Source organism: Rhinoderma darwinii, chromosome 11, assembly GCF_050947455.1.
Source record: "Rhinoderma darwinii isolate aRhiDar2 chromosome 11, aRhiDar2.hap1, whole genome shotgun sequence".
Classification (NCBI taxonomy): domain Eukaryota; kingdom Metazoa; phylum Chordata; class Amphibia; order Anura; family Rhinodermatidae; genus Rhinoderma; species Rhinoderma darwinii.
In genome coordinates this window covers 56,749,275-56,765,193 of record NC_134697.1, presented here as the reverse complement: position 1 = coordinate 56,765,193, position 15,919 = coordinate 56,749,275, and the positions used below count along the sequence as shown (strand labels likewise).

Below are 15,919 nucleotides of genomic sequence, written 5' to 3'. Positions count from 1 at the left end.
CAGCCAGGACGGGATGTCTATTCACAATCCCGACACTTCGCTAACGTTTGTTACAGCAGAGCAAAGCGTAATCTCTCTGTAACCTGTTATTTACAGCGTGATCTCGCAAGATTACGCTTGCTCTGCTATAAGTCCCACACAAACGTTACCGAAGTGTTGGGAATGTGAATAGACATAGCGTCCTGGCTGGAAGGAATGTATATTCACCGTCAAGACACTTCAGTAACGTTAATATGTTAGTATAAGACAGCACATAGTGAACAATGCAGTATCACTATGCGCTGAGTAAATGAATGGAGAAGTGCATGACGCTGATTGGTCAGCGTCATACACTCCTCTGTACAACGCCCACTTGGTCTAAAGTAAAAAACACGTCTGCTACAAGCAAAAGCATATATATATATATATATATTTTTTTTAATGGCAGTGGATGAGCAATGGCGCGGCCCCCCTGGACGGTTCTCACGGCACCCCGGTTGGGAGCCACGGATTTAGAAAGTTGCACCAATTACACTGATTGACATTTTTATAAAACCAAACAAAAATTTAAGAAAAGGTGTACTTCGCCTTTAAAGAAGCACTCCCATGAAAATTTTTATTGCATCTTGTACATGCTATTTATTTACCGAGCATCTAGTTTTCAAAACACAGGCTCCATTCGGCTCCCCCGTGCGGTCACGTGATCTCTATTCTGGCTGGCCGATTCACAGTGTCTTGTGTGGACCGTAAGCCAGTTTCTCTACGCAAGTCTACGGAGCCTGCCTTTTGAAAACTAGACGCTCGGTGAGTAAATAAATAGAATATAAATGTACAAGATGCCTATTACAAAATCGGTAATGCAAAGATTTTCATGGGAGTTGTTCTTTAAAAGTATGAAAAGGATAATCATCTAATAATTTGCCTGTTGCTGGCATCGGCAGGTACGCAACGTTCTTAGTAATACAGATTTCAAAAACAGTAAGTCACAGCACGTCACCCACAACAGTCTGGTTAGTGTCTTTAGTGACATTTGTCTTCATTTAGCAATTATGAAAAGCCATTTCCTACTCTGGAAAAAAAACCACCATTTGAGACAATTGTAGTCAAGTGTCATTATTCAGACAGCGTTTTCTCACCTGGTAGAAAAAAAAATAATAAAAAAAGATATCGGCCTCAAAATTCCTTCAGAAATTTTGAGGCAGATTTTGAAATGTCATGTTTGTTTTAAGCTTCTATTTCCACTTCTTTTTTTTTTTTTTTTAGTCGAGTGGCCAAAAGCCACCTGGGGGAAAACGTAAGAAAGAAAAACCTCTGCCTCCAATTAAAATCAATAGGTGGTGATTTGGGGCGTTTCTTGGCGCCGATTCTGATGCGGTTACCCTTCTAGCGTGTAATTGACAAATAAAGTATGTTTCCTCGTGACTCGGCCGGGGTCTAAATATCTAGACTTCTGAACATTTACCCACCGTGCGTGCAACACACCAACTTGTTGTTGTGTAATGTCATGCTCATTTACAAACCGTGGGGGAAAAGATTTGGAGATACAAGTCTGTGGTCCCTGGTCTTTACCCACATTGGAAGCAGGAGCTCCAAAGTCATAAGGACATCATTTCTGTGAAGCTTCCCACAGTGATGGACAACTGAAAACTATTTGGGACCTTTGCCAGAAAACTGCACAGTGAGCAAAATACTTCTTCTCCACATGGTCCCATCCATTTCTATGGAGAGTGGCTACATACATGCCCTCTCCAGTACATTTACTGTGTACCCCTGGTGGTCACCATGAGGGGACTCCTCCGTTGCCTGGAAACATCGCAGAGAAGAGAGGCACAAGGGTCAGGATTGTGTTTTCAAATCCAGCCTTCATTATGGAAACGAGCGCACCAGGAGAACGACAGAGCTAATAAACCTAGAAACGTGCTACCGGCGAGTAAGTTCTATTTGCTCACTGTTCATTTCTATGAAAGGCTATTATTGTTTGTCACGGCCACTAACAAAAAAGAAAATAAAAAGTTAAAACCGGCTGCTGGATTACTGTGACTGGCATGTAAACTGCGTACAATTGCGGCATGTTACATTGGTTGGCATATTAGAGATATTTTTCTTCAAGATGCACTGTTCTCGTAGTCAAAGCCCGCGATTGCGGGCACGGCCGGCCACCTGCATTATCGGGCTGTGGTCCCAACAAAGTATGGGAGCACAGCCCGTAAAATGCAAAAGAACAGACTTTTCCATAATTTTCGGAACATTTCTACGGCACGTACACCTATCCATAGCGATACGGAAAAGGGTCTGCAGCCAATAGAACTGAATGGGTCCGTAATTGCGGACCGTATTATGGCCCGTAGTTACGGACAACTTTAACGGTCGTGTGCATGGGGCCTCAGTCTAGAACAGCGCCTTAATACGGGGCCACACGGATCTGCCATGAGGATGAGGCTAAAAATAAACTGGGCAGAACTAAAGTTCTTAATAAATACCTATTTATTTTTTTTAACACCATGTCATTTTTTATGTTAGTCAGTTAATATCTTTATAGCAGTGGAAACAGTGTTTCTGACAGAGCTCCAAATTGATCAAATTCTACCACCGTCTTAGTCCCCATGCACACGGCCATGCCCGTAAGCACGGCCCGTAAAACGCAAAAGAAAGGACATGTTCCATAATTTTCTGAACATTTCTACGACGCGGACACCCATCAATAGCTATATGGAAGGTGTCCGCAGCGAATAGAACTGATGGGAGCCGTAATTGCGACCGTATTACGGAGATTTTTTACGGTCGTGTGCATGGGGCCTTAGGATTCATATTTACTTTTTTCTTCCAACCACCACTAGAAGGAGCTTGGGAGCCAACAGGATACTTACTGATCAATCATCTCAAATGTATTATATTGTATTCAGAAAGCAGGCTACCCTAATTCTGTAGAACAGAGGACCCTAACCTTTTGTACCCTGTGAGCCACATTCAACTTTGAACGGTGGTCAGGAGCCAAAATAAATGTAAAAAAAATAATAATATAGGTAGACCTATTAAGAAATTATATTTTAATGTAAAATAGGTTTGAATATGTCTGCAATATTTGCAGTCTGGGTGTTGTATTGTATTCAGTGCATACGGCGATAACAGATCTCCTAGGACGAGTCACATGTGGCTCCTCAGCCACTGGTTGGGGACCACTGCTATAGAACAATGTCAGGGTAGACTATAGTTATTCAGCCCTGACACTATCAAAAGTGACTGTGCGACAAGACAGTTTCTTTAAGGAACAAACAAAGCCATGCAGCCGAATTGGAATCTGCAGTTAGAAAATTTTCTGTGCCGAAAACCAAGTGGCTCATAACAGTACTACTTGTAATGATTTCATGGTCAGTCTCAGCTGTAGCCTAAGGCTATGTTCACACGGCCTATTTTTGGCCGTTTTTCGGGCCGTAAACGCCCGAAAATAAATCGGAAGCAGAACGCCTCCAAACATCGGTGCAGGGCTCAGTGCATGAGCCTGCTCCATATACAACCCCCACACCACGACATGCTATTAAGTCGTGATGCGCGAAGATGTTAATGCACAGCGGATGGTGCAAAGCGAAAATGAAAATTTGCCACTGATATGCCATTTTAATGCACAATATGTTGTTCCCAGTTTGTGCCACTGAAAGACAAATACAGTCTCTATTGCCTCAGCGCTCACAAAAAAAGCAAGTAAATATATTGCAAGTTGAATCGATTTATTCACAAAGCTGTATATCATATATTACATCATATGTAATCAGCTTTTTTTATATGAATACAAGAATAGAAGCGACTTAATGAACTTTCGGCCAATGCACAGCCTTTATCACTGTCGCAGTGAGTCACAGGCCGGTTACCAGAGAGACACCTGCAAAAAACGCTCACAGACGCTGCAGTTATTCAGAGACTCTCATTTAGCGCCTGGAACAAGTTCGCTTTATTTTTTCACGGTTATTGATTCATTGCAACGCAGGGAGAAAAGTGATGAAAATTTGAGTTCAGGAAATACACAGACACTCGGACCGTTTTTCACGGCCCGAACTTTATCGTGTGCAAGGCGTGTGATAAGGAGGAGAGCAGCACGGACTGGTTAGGAGGTTATCGGATAACTTTAACACTTACTGCTTGAAGTCTGTGTACTCAGATGTAGAAGGAATATGTCTAGCCTTAAAGATATGCCTGTTCCTTTAAATGTATTGTACGGTGCATGCACATCTGACATTCTCTAGAATGACGTGCAGAGACCTATACATTTGAACACCAGGGGGGGCTATTACAAGTAGATGATCATATTTCTGTAAGGAAACTGTTTTAATAACACTTTACGAAGTTACTCTAAAATGTAGATCGAGTTTATATATTGCCATTTCTATTGATGGCACAACCGCTTTAATAAGTTTAAATAGAAAAAAACAGAACAAACGCATTTCAGTTTTTGCCTGGGTAGAAGAAAATATGCAGGGTGCAGGTTATGTGCACACGGACCTTCACGCTGTACCCTTCTGTAGAATTACTTACTGATAATGACAGGCTTTAAAAGCATATATAGGTTTTACTATTTATATTTACGTTTTTCTCCCACAATTACATGCACTACAGCATTTACCCATTTTTAGACCATTCAGGATTTTAGAATGCGGAGTGGCAACCCCTACATACCGTAGCTTTGGAGTGCCAGTATCAGTTTACAAAGATGACATAAGTTGAGCAGAACTTAAAAGGGGCTCTCTGGGACTTAAATATCCATGGGGTATCTTAGGCCATCAATGATTGATCAGGTGGTTTGTAATCAGAGACCCCCACAAATCAGCAGAACAAACAGGGCCGCATTGCTACTATGAACATAGTGGCTTGTCAGGACGGGCGGCTCTGCCTGCAGCTTGTCCCATGCCCTTTGGATAAGGTGCAGTACCAGGCACAGCCGCTCATATGGTCGGGCTGCTGTGCCTGTGTAAATAATAAAGGGGGACGCAGTGCTCAAAGAAGCGTTGTGGCCCCTTTGTGCTGATTGGTAGGGGTTCCAGATGTCGGACCCCACCAAATATTGATGATCCATCCTAAGTATAGCCCATAAATATTTAAGTCCCGGAGAGGTGGTCAAAAACACTGTGGCCAGACGTTAATAGTTTAGAGTCTATATGGAAATAGGTGAATGCCTACATACATAAGGCAGAATTTCTCTTCTATCTTCATTTAAAACAAACTTTAAAAACGCAGACCAAAAAAATTAAACTAAAAAATAAAATAAAATATTAAAGTGGTGTGTGAATGAGGCCTTAAGGCATCCTACAGGTTTATAAAAAGCTGCCAAATAGCAGCAATTGGAACTCTCTAAGGCCCTGTTCACACGGAGTTTTTTGACACGTTTTTTGACGCGGAAAACGCGTCGGAAAACGCGCCAAAAACGACCCAAAATGACTCCCATTGATTTCAATGGGAGACGGAGGCGTTTTTTTACCGCGAGTAAAAAAAACGCCTCGCGGCAAAAAGAAGGGACATGACCCTTCTTGATGCGGTTTCCGCATCCAAAACCGCATTGAAAGCAATGGGGACACGTCAAAAAACACCTCGAACTAGTGAGGTGTTTTCTGACGAGTATATTGCCGAGTGTTTTGGAGGAGTTTCTTGCAGGAGTCGTCTCCTGCTGCTAGTCCAGCCCAGCAAGGGGCTGTCATTTCCCGTCTGCTCGTGGAGCCTGAAAAACATCGTGGACAGAACTCAGGGATACAGAAAACCGAAGTCCTGCATCCAAATCGAATACAAGTAAGTGCAATTGCTCCTATGTTCCATACATGCTATACATGTATGGAGCTGTGCATTTTTTTTTTTAGAATTATTTTTTTTTTAGATTTTTTTATTTTTAATTTTTTAATTTTGTTATGCAGTTGTTCATGTATGTCATCTCTTTTTTATTTTGTTTTAACATTTCAGGAACAGAAATGACGACAGCAGAGGTGTACCACCGAATGGACATTGATGTTGGGAAATTGATTCAAGAAGTAAGTATACTTTTTTTTTTTAATGTGGGCCTGTTCACATCAGCGTGGTTTCCGCTGAGGGGTTCCGTCGGTGCTTTCAGTCAGGGGAACCCCTCAACGGAAAGGCAAGTGTGAAGTGGTGACAGATCCGTTGCTAATGGTTTCTGTTTGTCCCCGTTGTGCAAAGGGTTCTGTCGTTTCGACTGAACCAATACCGCAGTGTAGGGAATCCCATTAGCAACGGATCCATCAGCATTGAAGTCAATGATGATGCAAACAGAAAACAATGTTTTTTTTAATGTGGGCCTGTTCACATCAGCGTGGTTTCTGCTGAGGGGTTCCGTCGGTGCTTTCAGTCAGGGGAACCCCTCAACGGAAAGGCAAGTGTGAAGTAAGTTCCGTTTGCATCACCATTCATTTCAATGGTGACAGATCCGTTGACAGAAGGATGTCAGGCTGGGTTCACACGACCATGTTACGTCCGTAATGTACGGAACGTATTTCAGCCGGAAGACCCGGACCGAAGACAGTGCAGGGAGCCGGGCTCCTAGCATCATAGTGATGTACGATGCTAGGAGTCCCTGCCTCGCTGCAGGACAACTGTCCCGTACTGTAATCATGATTACAGTACGGGACAGTAGTTCCACGCAGAGGCAGGGACTCCTAGTGTCGTACATCACTATGATGCTAGGAGCCCGGCTCCCTGCACTGTCTTCGGTCCGGGTCTTGCGGCCGAAATACGTTCCGTACATTATGTACGTAACATGGTTGTGTGAACCCAGCCTCATGCGTGTGAAAACCTCGTCAAAAACAGCCTGAAAAACCGCCTGGAAAACCGCCTCAAAAACCACATCAAACATGAAAACCTCCAGGGTCAGTTTTTACAGGAGGAATTTTCCTCCTGCAAAAAACTCCGTGTGAACAGGGCCTAAGGCTATGTTCACACGGGTATTTTGCCGAGTTTTTTGACGCGGAAACCGCGTCGCAAAACTCGGCAGAAACGGCCCGAGAACGCCTCCCATTGATTTCAATGGGAGGCGTCGGCGTCTTTTTCCCGCGAGCAGTAAAACTGCCTCGCGGGAAAAAGAAGCGACATGCCCTATCTTCGGGCGCTTCCGCCTCCGACCTCCCATTGACTTCAATGGGAGGCAGGAGAAAGCGTATGTCTCGCTGTTTTATGCCCGCGGCGCTCAATGGCCGCGGGCGAAAAACGGCGCGATAATTGCCGCGAAAATCGGCGTGCAGGGAGAGGAATATCTGCCTCAAAGTTCCAAACTGAATTTTGAGGCAGATATTCCTCCCCCAAAATACTCCGTGTGAACATAGCCATATACACCTGGTCCTGACTGTTATACAGAGCAGGTTTTCATTAAAGGGGTTCCACACTCAGAATTTAGGGCAAAAAGTGTGAACATGTGAAGCCCTTAAAACTATTTTCTCCTGGGAGCGGTTAAAGAATGAATGGGGGGATGGCAGGAAGCTAAAATGCCAGCTGCAGGCTCATCCATGCAAGCGGCTGCACTGAGGAACCTGCTTACATTCTGCACCCTAAGGCCTTATTCACACGAACGTATAATACGTCAGAGCTACGCGCGTGGCAATCACGCGCGTCGCACGGACCTATGTTAGTGAATGGGGCCGTTCAGACTGTCAGTGAATTTCACGCAGCGTGTGTGCGCTGCGTGAAACACACGACATGTCCTATATTTGGCCGTGTTTCACGCAGCACACACCCATTGAAGTCAACGGGTGCGTGCAAGAAGCACTGTTTGTAAACATAAAACCAGAGTGTCCTTATGATGCCAGCTGCGCGAAAATCACGCAGCCGTGCATCATATGCTGATGCCACACGGACCTTTTGCGCGCGCAAAACGCAGCGTTTTTTGCACACGCAAAACGGACATGTTTGTGTGAAACCATTTGAGTACAAGACCTATTGAAAAGACTTTCAGACCCTCCTGGGATTTCAACTGCAGGTCTCTTTTGTGAATACCGGCAATGATGACAGTTCAAAACGAAGGCCTCATGCACGACCATAAGGGTTTTTACTGTCCGCAAATACAGATCCGTAGTCATCCACAAATACGTGATGGTATCCGTAATTATGGTCCATAGTGCATCCGTATTTACGGATCACCAAAAAAAAAACACAGGGAGAAATCTTGGGGAATCCCCTCACGTCGCATAGCAACGCTTCCGCAATTATAAGCACCTACGGCTCCACCTCCGTAGCGGTCTGCAATCGCGGAAGCATCCATAGACTATTATGGGGAGTTCGTGCCGCAATCGTGGACAAAAATAGGACATGTTCTGTATTTTGCGGATCATTTCTACAGCACGGACACACATCCGTAAATATACTGAAAGGAGTCTGACCAATAGAAATGAAAGGATCCGCAATTTTGGATGAACACTACGGTTGTGTAGATGGGGCCTCACTGTGTAACTTCATCATAGGGAATCTGTAGAGAATAAGTCATCACGGATGTATTCCAGTCTCATAAGAAAAGGGGAAATAAAACTGTGTTGCAGATGTCACAATTAGCCGCATCAATCTGCATTGTAAACGGTATTCCGGGCTCATGTAGTAAATGTTTATGAAATAAAGACATACACTTAGGCTATTATGATAAAAGCACTAACACTATATTGATACAATACTTTGCTATGTTCCTGTCTGTGTTCGGTATTTCCGTCGCTATGCTCCTTAAGAGGAGTAACGCAATGAAAATAATGGATACATTGACTTTAATGGGTTCTGTCGGGTTGTCCTGCGATGGAGGCCCCTAATGGAGCCTCCAACGCAGATGTGAACGAAGCCTTAAACCGTGTTCACACGGGGCAGATTCGCTGCGTAAAAGCACGCAGCGTATCTGGCCTGTGCGCCACAGGGAATTTTGGGCGAAAAAGCTCACCAAACTGTGGTGCAGTTTTACGCCCATAACTGCTGCATTAACCGGTCTATCAGGCCGGCCTCCTGGGATGACTTTTCATCCCAAGAGACCGGCTTGGAGGAAGAAACACAGACTCCCAGGTAAGTAAAGTGTATTTTTTTTTTATTCAGAGTTGCAATTTTTTGCGCCAGGTTCGCAGCAATTCCACCGCCTAAAAATGCAACAACTGCTATTTGTTGTGGGTTTTACCTCCCCATAGAATTCAATGGGGAAAACCCATAGCAAATATGCAGCGATTACGTATATACAATTGACATGCTACGGAATAAAATTCTGCACCACAAGTCCATTTCGGAGCGTTTTTTCCGCTTAGTATTTACACAGCGTGTGGATGAGATTTGTTCAATCTCATCCACTTCGCTGCTACTGTATTCTGCTGCGATTTTTCAATCTGCAATACCGGAAGGGAAAAAAAAAAAGCAACAATTCCGCTTAACTGGTTGCCGACACAGGACGAGTATGCTCGTCCTGAGCAGCGAGCACTTTGCGCATTAGGACGAGCATACTCGTCCTGTGTGACAGCAGTCTCTGCCGTCTCTGTGTGTGCGATCGAGAGCGGGGCAACGGCTGTAATACACAGCCACGGCCCCGCTCTGACAGCGGAGAGGAGAGAAACATCTTCTCTCCGCTGTTAACCCTTTGAACGCCGCGATGACAGCTGATTGCGGCGTTCAAGGAGAGGGGACTGCACATTGATCGCGTCACAGAATATAACTGTGACGCGATCAAAGCCAACAACTCGTATGGCCAGACAGCCCAGGGTCCAGTGAAGGACCCCAGGGCTGTCTGAACATATTTCCTGTTAGGGCATACTGAGGTATGCCCTAACAACTGCCTGTGTACGATCAGTAACAGGCTAATGTACTGGCATATAGATCTATGCCAGTACATTACAGTTACAAAATAAAAATCAAAATGATAAATCCCTTTATGGGATTAAAAAAAAAAGTTAAATGAATGTAAAAAAAAAAATAATGGTAAATAAATAAATAAAAAGTAATTAAAAAAAACAAACTTTTTTTATAATAAAACAACTTTTTAGAAAATAAGTCTCAAAACACAAAATAATATAGACATATTTGGTATCGCCACGACCGTAACAACCTGTACTACAAATGTATACCATTATTTATTATGATCGGTGTATGGTGTAAAAAAAAATATTAAAACTGCTGCACAACTGCATTTTAATCTAATTAAAAATTTATAGAAATTAAACGATAATGTATTTGTACCAAAAAATGGTACGTACATAAAGTACAACTCGTCCCGCAAAAAACAAAGTCTCATACAACTACGTCGTACAAAAAATAAAAGCGTTATGAGCGTCGGGATGCAAAGAGGGAAATTTACAAAAAATTGCTCTGTCCTCAAGGCTAAAATTGGCCGTGTCCTTAAGGGGTTAAAAGGGATTCTGCCACAGGCTGTGTTGACACCAGGCCTATGGTATACCTTCACTGTAGACACCGGGAATACTTCCAAAGTAGATGCTGAAAAAATAAAGAGCCAAAATATGCTCAAGAAAGTGTCCTTTTGATATACATTTGGTATTCCACATGGTAAACGTTTTGGTTTTTTTTTACAATGGGAGTCAATCGGTGACACACGAATCTCTAGATTCAGTTGCATACGTGGGGACATTCAGCGTATGCATCAAGTTATTTCCGCAGCATATTCATTGAATGTAAGGAGAAAACGAGGAGAGGGCGAGTGAGGGACATTTGTGACAACTAGAGGGAAAGGGGTGAACACTGCTGTAAATGGGGTTTTACACTGGGCAATCAGAACGCAAGTTGCCGACAATTGCCCTGTGTAAAAAGGGCAGTGATCAGCAGATGAACTAGTAAATTCTCGATCATCTGCTGATCAGTTTAAAAAAGGTAAACAACATCGTTGTTGGCAGCATATCTCCCTGTGTAAACCGGGAGACGTGCTGCCGACATGACAATAGTGTATGGGGACGAGCGATCGGAGAACCGACCACTCGTCCCCATACCTAGCTCTTTGTGACCGGAGCAAACAAGCGCAGATCAACGATGTCTAGTAGATCGGTGCTCGCTGCACCGGCCTATCGTTGTAATAGGGGCTTAAGAGCAGTTAGGGGAGCTTGATTCTGACTACGGGTGGGTTAAGATGTCGGATTGGTGGGGAGGGACCACATGGCTGTATCCACACCACTTTAGTTAGAATAGTGTTGTGTATTTACCTACATAATCACTGATAGCCAACTGGGCATTGTATGTTGTATTTAACACATTCACCACTCCGCAACCCAGACGGGAGGTCAGGGGACTGCTCAGAAGATAAAGCAGCATCCGTTGGAGTTTCGCTCTAAGGGTAGGTTAAAATGGATCTGTCACCGTGACAGATTCCCTTTAAAAAAAATTGCACCCTGGGACCCCACTCCCTAAACTTTGTGACCATATCTAAAAAAATATACAAGCAACAAGCCATCTGCAAAAAAAAAAAAAAATACAGCCACCATGCGAATCAATATTTAATTATTTTTTTGTGGTGTGGCTTTGTGCTGTACAGTGGCATGTATGTATGTATGTATGTATGTATGTATGTATGTATACACTTAGTCAACTCAGACTGCAGCACAACAGAAATCAGCCTAGTAACATGAGGTACAGATACAGGGCAGCTACCATTTGCCAACCACCTTACCCGTTCTCCAATACTTCTTAGAAGCCCAGGTATATTGCAGATGAAAACAAATTTTTCTAACATGATAGAAAAGCCGCACACGTGTATGTATTGCAGTCCTTCTATACTCAGGATTACAGCCACAGCATTCCTAGAGTGTAGAAATGATGCCAATAACCCTGCACAGAGAGGAGGGGGTCTAAGTGTACAGGCCAAGAATGTCATGACTTTGTACTAGAACAGCCATGTATTCTAAGAAAAACAGCCTAAGTCCAGCTCAGAGGAACAAGCCAGCCTTATGTTTCCAATGCAGCGGAGGGCTGTTTATTAGGCAGTTTCTGCAGTCATGCCACCCCTAGTCACCTCCCACTCACTATTGTGCAACAGTCATGGGGCTGGACTGGCTTCCCCAACCTTGTTTACAATTTCAAGTATTCTCGAGGGCACGGCAAACACTGCTGAGCATGATCAAGCCTTCCGCACATGTGGACTGCGGTGCAATGTTACTATTTCTAATCTGACTACATGAATAACAAATTTCTATCACCACAAAACTGAATTGGACACACTTTAAAATGTTGTGATGACATGTGGCGAGAAATAGTGGTCATCACATTCATGAGCAGTGGTAGGTGAAATATGCAGGGAAGACGTCAGTACACAGATGTACAGACACAGCTTCCATTGCGATTTGGGCGTTTCCCCTTTGTACCCCATGTCTTCAATGATGTATTTGTGGCTTGCAGCTTTGAAGCAATTCAATGTATTACTATGGGCTGCAGCTGTTGTCCAACAAAAAGGTTAAAGGGCATGTACAGAATTAGGCCTAACTCACACGAACATATGTCACGTCCGCGTGATGTCCGGTGAAATAACTGACAGCGCCCTGACCAGAGTAATTCAATGGGACTATTCACACATCCGTGTTTATTCATGGAGCGTGTGTGCGTTGCGTCACACTCACTGCGTGTCCTATTCTAGTCCGTTATTGCGGGTCACTGGACTAGGAGTGCGTGAAAAACAGACCACATCCGTGTGCGGTCCATTTTGCACACAGTTGTTGCAGGAAATTCTTGCAGAGGAGAAACATTGACAAGAAATACGAATGACAAACGGACAGTCATAAAAAACTGCATGCACATGTGAATAAGGCCTTAGAAAAACATGGCTGCTTTCTTCCACAAACAGTGCCACGCCTTTTCATGGGATGCGTGGTATTACAGCTCAGTGCCATTCACTTCTAGGATGCCAAGCTGCAATACTAGACAGAACCTGTGAACACCTGTGGCGCGGTTTCTGGAAGAGAGCGGCCATGTATTTCTAATCCAGAATAGCTGCTTTAACAGAAAAGTGGTAGAACCTGCATTGTCATTTTATTCCTGCTCTGTGACAGGAGGCAGATATTAAAAAAATAAAATTAAATGGTGTTTCCAGGTTTAAACAATAAATAAAAGGATCCCTAGACCTGAAATGGTAACATAACGGTTGTACTTGGCGCTTTCCATCACTGCCATAGACTTTGAATTAATCGGCAGCGTGCAGGCTCAACCACCAGTCCATTGAACGTCCTCCTCCTCACTGCAGTAGAGGAGTAAAGATGAACAGGGGGATTGGGACCCCCGTTCTCACAATCGGTGGCTATCCCAGCAATGGCCACCTGTCCTGTGGATAGATAATTTAGGATTCTGGGTAAACCACTTTTCCTACTCCCACGCTGCTCTGTTTACGATCCTACATGCTAATGATACAATCGCCATCCGCTATGATGACATCACTACAGACCAGACGTCAGCACATCAGCTCGTAAACCGTGACTGGAACGGTGTGGATAAGTATGATCGCACAATTCAGGGTCTGCCCCTGTTCAAACTTTTTTTTTTTTTAGGAACCCCACACCCATTCGCCTCCGGAGGACTTGGCGCGTCCATGCATTACGCAGTCAATACACGGATTTTAATTTTGTAATTCTTTATTTAACCTGCGAGGCCCTGAAGGAGTATTGACTCGCAGCCGGATTTTCTATAATTTACCGCAGCTGTAACATTTATGGGCTAGCGAAATTTTCTAAAATTATCTAGAAAATCCCTTTAACGGATGAGCCAAATTTATTATGGACTAGAAGCGTTTTCTGGCACAAAACACTGGCGTGCACGTGTGACCGCCATGAAACTGTGTACAGGGAAGTATGCAGAGAACTGCGCCAAATGTATTATGTAGCGAGCTTCACACTGATAAATATGGGGCAATTTTGCACCAAAACATAGGACTCCCATTCTAAAACTGCTGCCCCTCGGATACTACTGCTAAATGCGTGACACGTACTCTAGGATATCTTGTAGGACGCCATACGACAGACCAGACATTTTCGCCTTGAGTTAGTCACGCGTAAAATATTTTAGTTTCTTCACAACAAAAATACGCGCAGACAAATGGCAGCGTGTTGTGTCATGTGACATCCCAGGGCTGACAATGAAAGCGACAGCCATAAAGCATGCCCCAGTCACATGTGAACCTATTAGGTGGTAACTTTTCAGCACAAGCCCCCTCTCCCCAGCAGTGGCCCCCACACTACCTCCGGTTACCCCCTGGTTTATAACCTGCGGCTCTCAAGCCATAGCAACAGAGAGGATTTAAAGGGACAGTAGCTGCATTAGGCCCAGCACCTCCCTTATTTTGCAGCGAGCGGGGGACAGGGAGCTGGTGCGTCACATGTATCCGCTGCCCTCATCTCGCCATGTGCTCTGCAGACCAGCGGCTTCCATTACACGGAAGGCACGGCGCACGTCCTCTCCGCACAACATGTGCACGGCCTGCAAAGCGTGGGGCTAGAAGGCCTTCAGGCCGCGGCTTACCTCCAGGGGTGGTGGAGAAGAGGGTGCCCCCGGGGGTGGTGCAGTAGTCATGAGGTAGCTGAGAGGAGTCGCTGATTGGGATGGTCCTGGTGGGGATGGCCCGGCTCTGGCTGTGCTGGTGTCCGGTTGACATGGTTCTGGCCTGGAGTTATGTGAGTGTGGTGGTGAGGGGACAGAGAGCGCGGCGGGCTGGGAGGAGCCGGGGCTGAGGTAGAGGGCGCACGGTGCGGGAGGATTGGCTGCTGCTCCTCTATTATTTCCCTTCCTTCTCTCTCTCCCTTTCGCCTCCGCCCTTCAAGCTCGGTCCCTGCGCCAGGAAGCAGCAGCGGGGCCAGGAAATGAAGTCAGGAGCCGCCTGCTCTTAACCCTTCGTAGGCCGCGCTGTACTGTCTGCAGGCTGACGCAAGAAGCGGAGGGGCCGGGGTAATAACAGGGGGCGAGGGCCTCAGAGCAGTGTAATAACAGGGGGCGAGGGGCTCAGAGCAGGGTAATAACGGGGGGAGGGGCTCAGAGCAGGGTAATAACGGGGGGAGGGGCTCACAGCAGGGTAATAACAGGGGGCGAGGGGTTCACAGCAGGGTAATAACGGGGCGAGGGGCTCACAGCAGGGTAATAACGGGGCGAGGGGCTCAGAGCAGGGTAATAGGAGGCGAGGTGTTCACAGCAGGGTAATAACAGGGGGCGAGGGGTTCACAGCAGGGTAATAACGGGGCGAGGGGCGCACAGCAGGTTAATAACGGGGCGAGGGGCTCACAGCAGGGTAATAACGGGGCGAGGGGCACACAGCAGGGTAATAAGGGGCGAGGGGCTCACAGCAGGGTAATAACGGGGCGAGGGGTTCACAGCAGGGTAATAACGGGACGAGGGGCGCACAGCAGGGTAATAACGGGGCGAGGGGCTCACAGCAGGGTAATAACGGGGCGAGGGGCTCACAGCAGGGTAATAACAGGGGGCGAGGGGCTCACAGCAGGGTAATAACGGGGCGAGGGGCTCAGAAGGGTAATAACGGGGGGAGGGGCTCAGAGCATGTTAATAACAGCGAGGGGCTCAGAGCAGGGTAATAACGGGAGTAGCAGCTGAGTGCATGGTAATAACAGGATTGGGAGCGGAGTGTTGGGTAATAACAGGACTGGGACCTGATATCTGGGTAATAACAGGACTGGGGGCGGAGTACAGAGAGGTGAATGCAGGGTAATAAGAGGACTGGAAGCTGAGCGTAGGTTAATAACCGGACTAGAAGCTAAGTGCAGGGTAATAACAGGACTGGGAGGTGAGTACAGGGTAATAACAGGACTGGGAGGTGAGTGCAGGGTAATAACGGGACTGGGAGGGGAGTGCAGGGTAATAACGGGACTGGGAGGGGAGTGCAGGGTAATAGCGGGACTGGGAGGGGAGTGCAGGGTAATAGCGGGACTGGGAGGGGAGTGCAGGATAATAGCAATGGGAGCTGAATGCAGGGTAATAACAGAACTGGAAGCGGAGTGCTGGGCAATTCCTG

At 45.7% G+C, this 15,919-nt stretch overlaps 1 protein-coding gene across 1 annotated transcript in view; it reads right to left on the bottom strand.

Annotated features, from left to right (window-relative positions):
• EIF4EBP2 (eukaryotic translation initiation factor 4E binding protein 2) overlaps positions 1–14,914 on the bottom strand; it is a 33,876-nt gene extending 18,962 nt beyond the window's left edge. Inside the window, exon 1 of the mRNA XM_075841571.1 lies at positions 14,422–14,914. Within this exon, the coding sequence (XP_075697686.1) occupies positions 14,422–14,554 (133 nt within the window). The 5' untranslated portion in view covers positions 14,555–14,914. The remainder of the gene's footprint in view (positions 1–14,421) is intronic.
• Between the last annotated feature and the right edge of the window lie 1,005 nt (positions 14,915–15,919).